Below are 10,471 nucleotides of genomic sequence, written 5' to 3'. Positions count from 1 at the left end.
TAGAAATGTAAAACTGACAGCCTGCCCAGTATGAGTCAGTGGTTGAGCGTTGACCCATGAACCAAAAGGTCACTGGTTCAATTCCCAGTCGAGGCACATGCCCAGGTTATGGGCTCGATTCCCAGTAGGGGGTGTGTAGGAGGCAGCCAATCAATGATGTTTTTCTCTCATCAATGTTTCTATCTATCCCTCTCTCTTCCTCTCTCTAAATATCAATAAAAACATATTTTAAAAAAACCCAAACACTATGATTCAGTAATTCCACTCTGAAAACCTGTCCACGCCAAAACTTGTACATGAATGTTCACAGCATTATTTATAACAGCCAAATATTCTGGAAACAGTCCAAGTGTACACCAACTAACGAATGGATAAACAAAATGTGCTATATTCATAAATGGGATATTATTTGACAATAAAAAGAAGTGAAGTACTGCTACATCTACAACATGGATGAACTTCAAACACGTTATGCTAAGCTAAAGAAGCCAGTCAGAAAAGACCACGTATAGTATGATTTCACTTATACAAAACATCCAGAACAGCAAATCCACAGAGACAGAAGGTAGAGCAGCTTGCCAGGGTTAGGGGGAGGGGGAGTGAGTAGTGACTGCTGAGTATGGGGTTTCTTGTTGGAGTGAAAAAAGTGTTCTAAAATGGACTGTGATGATGACTGCAGATATCTGTAAATATGCTAAAAATCTTTGAATTATAGACTTGAAAAGGGGTACACTGTATAGTACGTGACTTTTATCTCAAAAGAGATTTTACTTAAAAAATAAAAGAAAAACAACACTAGGCTTTATAATGCAAATGTTGCATTAAAGTCACACGCAATTAATTAGTTTCATGGTACTCACTTTATCCAATTGTAAATGGTCTAAAAGCTTTCTGAATCCATCACAGAATTCAAGATGGTCCCAATAAACTGGATATTGCAACTGAAAAAATAAAAAAAAATAATTTATTTTTAATGAACTAATTATTTTTATTTTTTAAACTCATATATCTGAAAAATTTAGGACTCTCATAATAGCATTTCTCAGTTGCTCAAGCTTTGCTCCTTATTCAAAATATGTAAATATGTTTCTCACCTTTTCCTAAACTTCAAAATTCACATTTTATCTAACAGACCAATTTTAAGAATAAAAAGTAAGCACATTCTAGGGATATTATGTGAATAATAATTTCAACTCACATCAACGTCCTTTACAAATAGTGAGAGACTCTGAGGTTTAAAGGTACACAGAGCAGAGCCCATCCAAGTAAAGAAACACTGCTTCTCCTCAGATCTAAATTCATTCTGAGTTGTGGCTCAGCAGAACTGGGAACAAAACCTGTTCTAAGGAGCGCTCCCTCTCTTTTGGGTGGCATTTCTTTAAGGGAGCATTCAATAAAATTGTCCCTTTTTTCCCCATTGACTTAGTCTGTATGATTTCCTGAACTTTTTATTTTGTGACAAAGAAAGTATGGTGCTTGACCCTAAGTCACCCATCTATTAATGCTGATGATGAGGGGGAAAAAAGAAATAAAGTCACTAACTCTTTTCTAGGGTACTCAGGCTTGTCACCCAATAATTCCCTCTTTAATAATATGTAAAACTCATCTGACAGGCTTGTTGTTTTAAGCACTTACATGCATTTTGTCATTAATAAATCATTAGAATAAATACTGCCATGTAAATTATGGGATCATTTCAGATTTGATGCACTTTTAAAATTTGTGTTACTTTTACTATTAAAATTCCATTTGTGGATAAGATTCTGCTCTTTTGAGACAGCATGGAGAACAGACTCTTCCTAGCAGAAAATTTGAGTAAGATGATACCCTAACAGAGAGATGATAGAGAGGGAGAGAGGAAGGGGGAAGGGGGGAGGAGAGAGAGAGAAACAGGGTGGAGGGAGGAGGGAAGGAGGGAGAGAAAGAGACATTGATCAGCTGCCTCCCATACAGGATTGAACCCAAAACCTATGGAACGACACTCCAACCAACTGAGCCACCTGGCCAGGGCTAAAACCTTTAATTTAAAAAGATCTGTGCTCTAAACAGATGAAAAAATTATATACAACTTACTGCAAACATAACTGAGTATAAGTAAGACTGGAAAAATCTAAATAAGATGGGTGGATTATATTAATATCAATACCCTGGCTGTGATATTGTATGATGTTTTGGGAAATGTGACCATTGGAAGAAACTGGGCAAAGTGTAAAAGGGATATCTTTGTGCATTATTTCGTACAACTGCATGTGAGTTGTAGATTTCATTTAAAACTGTAAATGAAAAAGGTATCTGTGCATTTTAACTGTTAGATACTAACAAATACCTAATAAGTTTCAAAACCTCATGGATTGGGCATTCTGTTCAAACAACAAAGTAATCTTGAAACACTGTTGGCCTTTTCTTGATTGATTACCTAGCTAATGAAATAGGGAAATCCCAGGAGGCAAAATCTCAAAAATGCCAGTTTAGCGGGATTAACAGAGTCAGCTTTGGAGAGCGCTCTTCGGTGGGACAGAGCCTGGGGTTGCTCAGTCTCCCTGGCTGATCAGCAGTGGCCACCGGAAGGCTGTGCTGTGTGAAGCTGCAGAGGGCTGGGGTGAGGGCGGCTACCACCTGCTCTCCTGGAAGGCTGTCACAAAGAGGGGTTACTGAACTCCCAGAACAAGAGGGGTTATGCTGCAGACTCAAACATGCCATATGAGGAATGGTTCAAGGATCTGGAGGAACGTACCAGGGAAGGCCTGGGAGGAAGGCAGCAGGCAGTGCCTGCCGATAATAACTAGTTTTCTCGGGAAAGAAAGGGGCTGTCAGGAGGAAGAGGAGTTCATTTGTCTTGTGTGGCCCCAGGTGGTGGTGCCCTCAGTAGAATTTTTGGTTACCTTCCAAGAAAAGAGGTCTGGCCCACGTTTTCTTTCCGTGAAGACAGTAAATAAAATGTGTGATAACAGCAGTAGTCCCATGGGGAGTGCCGTTTCCATGTTAATATCCCAGGTATCTCCCTTCCTTGGAAGTTACAGACCACCCTCCATTGTGGTTACAGCTGAGGCATGCCAAGAAATGTCACAGCAACAGTGCCCTCCCCACCAGCCTTTCACAGAGCAGACTCAGCAAGCTCCCAGTCACCCGGAGGGCGGCGTTAGATCTCTTTGCTGTCTGACAGCCCATGCCCGCCTCCCCTGAAAGCAGTGGTGTAATAAACGAGGAGGGGAAACGAAGTCAGGAGACTGGGTTTGGTTGTCCCTCCACCACCTATTGGCTGTGTGACCCGAGGCAATCACTAAAATGGCCTGGACCTCCGTTTCTTCACCTTCGAACAAGGACAATGCTTCCTACTGATCAGACCTGTGAGAAGAGGGACGGGAGAGAATGCACAGAAAAGCTGGGGGTGCAGAAAGCTTCCGACGGAGCTCTGCCCCTTTGCATCTCTGTATGTCTGTGTACCACACCACCTTCCTTCACAAGGCTTCCGCTCACTTTTAAAAAAGATAAACAGTACCTTACGTCAATAAAAAATGTGCCCTTCACTATAGTTGATCAGAAATAGAAGCACAACCGCCCCCCCCCCCGCCAAATGTGGACCTGAACTGGAATACTGAATCGATAATACTTACAGCTATCACCCGGTAACCCCATCCACTCAGAGCCAAAATCTGCTGGAAAAATACATCTGCAGTTCCGCTGACTGGGGGGAGAAATATGAGAGGACACCTAATATTTCTGGGACCTGCATCATAGAGCGACCATATCTTACTGTCATCATCATCCACGATAATCTGGAGGGAGAGTTATTAAAAAAAAATAGGAAAGTCTTACAGATTTGGTTTTTGTATTGTTAACGTCACACTATAATTTTGCTGACAATGTTAATACCACTGCCTTGTTTGTTAAAAGGTAACCTGTGGCGAGGGGTCACGCCAGATTAGTATATAAAATAAACTGCTTTGGTCTCTTTTTCCTTCTTTGGTGCTAAGGAAATATTCCATAGAACTGCTTTATATCCTCCAAAGAGCCGCTTTTTCTACCAGTTCCTAATTTTCCTTTCCATCTATGGTTATAGGAAGTCTATTTTGTTTACCATTAAACAGTAAACGCTGTACATGGCATCTTGCTTCTTCCCCATACGTGTGTGTGTGTGTGTGTGTGTGTGTGTGTGTGTGTGTAGGAGAAGGGCAGTTTGCAGAATCATTCTCCAGTGCTGGCCCAGAGGACTGACTGGGATCAGCAGGGTCAGCGTGTGAACAGGGGAGGCAAGGGAGAGAAAGACTTTAGGCTCTAGGGAGAAACTGGACAGGGATGGTACCACTCAGGAGATGATTCAGGAGCCTGCTCTAGAACAATCTTCCAGAGGCGAGACTTCTGCTAGAGAGGAGGGATGAGGCAGGGATGGGTGTCACTGTCCCAGGAGAATGTTTCAAATCATTCAGTCGGGTGTGGGGAGTGGGTACAGGAAAAACTGGCTTTTGCAGGGCGAGGGGGAAGTGGGTGGGAAGGAGGAAGGTCTTCAGAAACCCTCCTGATTTAATGGTTCTTGACCCAACAGGGGAAAACGATGAGCTTTAAGTGAGCTGAGGTTATTCAAGTGCTCAGCACAGAGTTTGGCAGATGCTCAGAGTTCAATCAGTGTTAGCGATTAGTATCATTCATTGCGTGTTTAATTTTTGTTTTCTTTGACTTTTGGTGGTATTTGGAAAAGTACATTAATGGTTTGAACTTTTGCCCATGCAAATCAATATTCCCCCTAATTTCACATTAAAAAGTTCAAGGCCTCCAGGTCCTATTTTCTGAGCTCTCCCAGCCGGCAGTGCTGTGACCCCCATGGTGTCACTCTGAGTGGCAACACACTGACCATGGTCACTGGTGTTACCAAGAGCAGACAACAGCGTGAGGCAGAGTCCAGAGAGCCCTGACAATTCCCTTTGGGACTTGCCCAGGCCACAGGTGGTCACAACAGAATCTCATATTCACGTCTGTGTCCTATGTATTTCATTGCTCACATTTTTGCTTTTCATGCCTTTTTGCTGAAATTGTGGTAAAAATCTATCAATGGCTTTGACAGTGCACACAGTAAATCTCAATCTTGTAGTAATAAAATTCATATGAAAAAAGATCTCTAAAGTTTTGTAGAAAATTATTTCAATAATCCGATTTGGAAGAAAAATAACAAAAAATAGCATGTTCTTTTTTTATGTCTCTCCTCCACCCCCATCCCCAGTTTTACTGAGATATAACTGACATAGTATGTTCTAAATATAAGCCATAAATACAAAGGTTGTTTATCCCTTCAACTTCCTCAGAGTTCTCTGAATGGCAATTTTGTCAGAATTCCTTTAGAAGTCACAATATCTGCTTGATAATTTGTAATCTAGCACCACAAAATGTATCAAGCAAGTTTATCATGATTTTGTGGGCCAAATTGACCTGACAACTGCAGAAAATCATACCAATAAAACAACTTCCTATAACTGCTTCTAAGACTATTTAGATAGGTGTGGGTTGTTCTGGGTCTGGTGATCGGCTTGTTAAGTGAGTCCATCAAGAGGAGCTCACGTGAGTTAAGCTGAGGAATGGGACGAAATAGAGGAACTCCAGAGGCCAATTCTCCTTTCAGCACGGGCAGTGCTTTCCCGGCAGCAAGAAGGAGCTCCCTTTGGTAAGCAGCCAAGTACTTCCAGCTTTGAAGTCAGATTAATTTGATTTTAATCCCAAACCTATTAGCCTAGAACAGTGCTTGGCATATAGCAGGCATGATCTGTTGACTAAATGAGTGACTATGTCCTAAAGAGACTGAACTAGGCAATCCTAGAATCCCTTCGAACTTGGGCAACCTTGAACAAGCTAACCACTGTGAATCTCAGTTTTCTCATCTATAAAATGGGCACACCACTACCCACTTTGTTAAACTATTGAAAAGAATTAAATATGATATCTGGGGACTTCCTACAACAGTGCCAGGTATATAGCAGGTATTCTGTCTATACTTGGAAAACTGTGTCTCAAATTTTTATATGGAGAGTAATTTTGTTATTAACTCAAATTTGCATGATACTTGCACAGCTGTCTACCTTGACAAAATAATAGAGACAAAGATGATGGTCAGGTCATAGTACGCTTTTCCCATAGTACTCTGAATACTTTTGCAAGGGGATAAGCAAAGATTTTATTCTGCGACGTGAACAGCCTTTGTCTAGTATGATTCCAAAACATTTAGGGTTAATCTGGGACTCAGAGTCAAAAGTGAAATTTCAAAATAAGCGTTTGGTGCTCTTGGACATCCCAGGGAAATAAAGTTTCCAGAAGATGACCATGGCAGAGTGAGTAAATCATTGCTAACAGAGGATCTCTAATGTAACCCACTGTGAATCTTAAATCTGAGGAACAGAAAAATGCTTTATAATAGAATCTGACTGCCCTTACTGTATAGTTGCTATTGCTGTAAGTTTTCCACTAAACTACACTAAGGAGTACACATATTCTTGCTTGCTTGAATATGTAAAAGTAATTATAAAATAATGCGTATATTTCTATTCACTTTTACTCTTGAATGAGCCTCAAAAGTTGACTGTACTTGACAGAGAAGGGGCAAACTTTATGCCCTGAAACCCAAAGTCATGATACTTGGCAATAACCTTTACTCTCAAACACTATAAGACATAACATCTAAATCACACACAAAAACAATATAAGATTTTGAAAATAAGAAGTATAGTAAAACCATACATACCTTTTTAAGGGGAACTGTACTTCTAAACCAGTTATAATCAGGAGAGACTTTAATCTCTCCCATGATTAGCTGGAGGTTAACCCTGAAAAAAAGCATGTGATGTTTCATGTCAAGAATTCATGTTCACATCAGAACTAAATGTACAGTTTGGCCTACCTATACCAACAATGCATACTTTAAAGGGTAAAACTGAGGAAATGGGCTGTTATTAACTTGCTGACATATACTTAAAGCACAAAAAACAATTTGGTGAAATGTTAGAGCAGGAAGGGGCCTTGAGAGATAATTATTCACACCTCTAGTTCTTTCAAAAGAGAAATCTGGTCTAGAAAATGTAAACGCCTTACCGGAGAGGCTATGGACCAGATGCAGGACAGTCTTTTCTGACACCAGACTGCCTGTCCTAGTTAAATGATTCCAAAGTGCAATGCCACCCCCTATCTTTTGACAATATCTTCTTAAGTCCATCTAAGTAAAGATGTTTCTGTCTGATAGAATTATAGGGAATAGTCCACACTAAAGAAAGGAGTTAATGTACTAATAAACCTGCTTCCTGATCATTTCACCAAATACCACAAATCTAACTGTAGTGGAACGTAACTTCAGAACCTCACATGTAGCTCTTAATGCAAAATACAGGAAAATTGCTGTTTATATTAGTGTGATTAAAAATGATCTAATATCCTCCAAAGATCTATGATAATACATGAGGGTAGGCTTGAAGGCACTAGAACTAGCAATCAAACAAAACATGTGCCTTTACGAAAAAATGTGTGGTTTTTATTGTGGGATTAGTGATCTCCAGCTTTTATAGTTCTGTGACCTTAGAACAGTCACTGACTTGTCTTTGGGCTAGTTTTCTCACCTATGACTATTTCACCTTGGTATCTCCAACACCTAAAATAGTGCTTGGCACACAGCAGGCAACATCTGTTGACGAATGACTATGTCCTAAGGAGATTGAACTAGGCAATCCTAGAGTCCCTTCTAACTTGGGCAACTATGGGTGTTGAACTGGCTGAGCACCTTCCATTTAAAGGCTGGTCTCTTTGCTCAGGCATGTGTGTTATGCCATAACAGGAACCTGAAATTATAGTTCCCTGTTGTAGATTCTTACTGCCAAACAGGGAGCTTCCACCCATTGGTTTCGAAGGATTCAAACACCTACAATGTACCCTGTCCTCTACCCCAGGGCAAGCCTGGATTTCCTAGGAGGGCTAGGATGAGCTTGGGATCTTAGGGTTTGATTTCTGGGCTGACTCTGAGCTGTCATTTTAGAGGGGCTTCTCTGGACTGACCAGAGGCAGGGGATTCTAAAACCAAAGGAGCTCGCCCAGCGAGCATGACTCAGGGGTTGAGCTTCGACCTATGAACCAGGAGGTCACAGTTCAATTCCTGGTCAGGGCACATGTCTGGGTCACTGGCTCAATCCCCGGAGTGGGGCTTGCAGGAGGCAGCTGATCAATAATTTTCTCTCATCATTGACGTTTTTATGTCTCTCCCCCTCTCCTTTCCTCTCTGAAATCAATAAAAAAAAAAAAATTAAAAATAAATAAATAAAACCAATGGAGCTCTTCCTCCTTGGATCTCCACATCTTTTCCCTCAGTCACACAGGGCACTCAGCAGTCTTAACTGTTATCTCTAACCTTGAGGGATTACTAAATTGAACCCCAAGGAAATGTAGACATCCAATATTAAACTTGATTTACAACCTTGACATTATAATAATGGTCTCTTCTCTCAATGCTAAGATGGTACTTTTAGAAAAATTTGTTAAAATTATAAATTGCTCTAAAGTACCAAGAAAATCATTAGCCAGTCCTAAAAATCACTGTGGATACATATAGTTTTTATTCATACTGAAATAAAGAAAATCATTCTTTGCATATCCATTTTCCCTTAAATATTAACATGTTAAAAATCTTAATTTGAACTATAGCCTTTCCCCGAGCTGCTTACCACTTTTAATTGAAAGCAGCTAGCATATATAGTTAATTCTGGAATATTTTCAACCTGGACAGACTTGAAATAGTCCTATATCATATAAATAGCTCCTAACAGAGACATTTTTTATTATTGCATTACTATAAACAATTACCATTTTAAAGAAGAAAACATAAAAAACATGTTTAGCAAAAAAAAAAAAAATCTACCCAATAGATTTCTAAAACACCTTAGCTAATTAAAAGCAGAAAGCTTCCTTCTAGATTTACCAAACTTGGCATAAAACAAATTATTCACAGTTTGCAATCAACTGCAATGGACTAACCAAACTACTATACACAGACACATACATTCACTGTCATCCACTTCTTCCCATAGCAATAAATAGATATTCCTTACCACAGTCCTGAGTATTATTCACAACCACCCCAGCATCCTAACATTTTATAACTAATCTTGCTGGAGCGAGTCCTGTGACTACATTTTTGTAGAGGCAAGTGATTTTAACACTTGTGCTAGTCTGGCAGTACATGAAAGGTAAGACAGACAGCAAATGCTGCATATGACCAACTGACATCTAAGTGAAGAAAAGCTCATGCTGCAAAGGGAAAGCAGCTGTGAGCAGCATGAAAAGGAAGTTTGTTCTCCCAACTCTCTTTCATAAAGGGGTGTACATTTCCAAGTCACAAGAAGAACATTCCGTATATGGCAAAAAGGTTCACTGAGATTGTGACCAAACTGGACGGTATTAAAAAAAGAAAGAATGTGGACCACGAGCTCAACACTGATCTGATCTCTCACAAGTCAATTCTTCACGGAAACAAAAGCACCTGTTCATGCTGGGAGGGAAAGGGCCGCAGAGATCAGCCTTCTTCTTGCCCAAGGAAGCCCCTCCCCCGGGGAGAGCTGTGGCCACCTGGTCCTCCCTGGTGCTGCTTGTCAGTAAAACTGCCAGTGGTGAGTGTGCACCGAGAATCACCAGCATTTATGGCTCAGTTTCAGCTGAACCTGCCAGTTTACAGTCAACGAAAGCACCTTTACCAATGTCTGTCACATAACTAGCTTAACTACTCAGAGGTTTTCTGAACCTTTATCTCAATCTGTAGTGGATCTACATATGCACAACCTAGGATTGTTATTGACACCACAATAACAAAATACTGAACCCGAGAGTCTCCAGGAGATGCAATTGGCTTTTAAAGCAAGTCTCCCATACCTACCACATCAGAAAATAGCTATCTTTTTTTTAGATATCTACAGGGGAGGCTTATCTCTCTCTCTCATTATCTTCTACCCCTCGTGGGAGGAAAAGTTGCCTACTTGACATTTCTTCTGTGACACCTCATCTTGTCCTGTCTCCGTATAAAAGCTTTTGGAAAATTGCACACAGCTACTAAGTTACGCCTTTGTGCTAACAGGAGCTGCAACATTGTAGGTGGAGAAGCAAGAACTCACCACTCCCCAGGAAAATGAGAGGAAAAGAGAGACACTCTCTCAGGCCCAGTCACCAGTCTCACACCTGGCCCTACTCAGCAATGACAAAGTCACCTGTCACTTTCAGACTGAGGCCCGATCTCCCAAAGAACTGGTCTCTGCTCAGAGTTCTTAAAAGTTTACAGGAAAGCATGTTCCCCGGCTGCAGCAGCGCGCCCAGGAGGGGATTACAGGAGGGTGCCCTGTCAAGCGCCCCACCCTCACCCTAGACGACCTCCACACGGACCCGCATCTTCCCCCAGGCCCACCAGTGACAGCCACACAAAGGCAGGCCCACCGCACGCCGACCACCCCCACGAACTCAGACT

The 10,471-nt window shown here is 41.1% G+C and overlaps 1 protein-coding gene across 3 annotated transcripts in view; it reads right to left on the bottom strand.

The window, feature by feature from the left end:
- The window catches only part of SPG21 (spastic paraplegia 21 (autosomal recessive, Mast syndrome)), a 17,719-nt gene extending 10,913 nt beyond the window's left edge, over positions 1-6,806 (bottom strand). Inside the window, exons 1-3 of one of the 3 annotated variants that reach the window (XM_006770777.2) lie at positions 6,725-6,806; positions 3,615-3,776; positions 861-941 (exon numbers count right to left, since the gene is read on the bottom strand). In XM_006770777.2, coding sequence (XP_006770840.1) covers positions 861-941; positions 3,615-3,776; positions 6,725-6,787 — 306 coding nt within the window. In that variant the 5' untranslated portion in view covers positions 6,788-6,806. The remainder of the gene's footprint in view (positions 1-860; positions 942-3,614; positions 3,777-6,724) is intronic. The other 2 variants (XM_006770778.2, XM_015568518.1) reach the window with 2 other exon arrangements.
- Between the last annotated feature and the right edge of the window lie 3,665 nt (positions 6,807-10,471).

This window comes from Myotis davidii, unplaced genomic scaffold, assembly GCF_000327345.1.
Source record: "Myotis davidii unplaced genomic scaffold, ASM32734v1 scaffold461, whole genome shotgun sequence".
NCBI lineage: Eukaryota > Metazoa > Chordata > Mammalia > Chiroptera > Vespertilionidae > Myotis > Myotis davidii.
The sequence above is the reverse complement of the archived record's forward strand: the minus strand, read 5'-3'. Positions and strand labels throughout refer to the sequence as shown.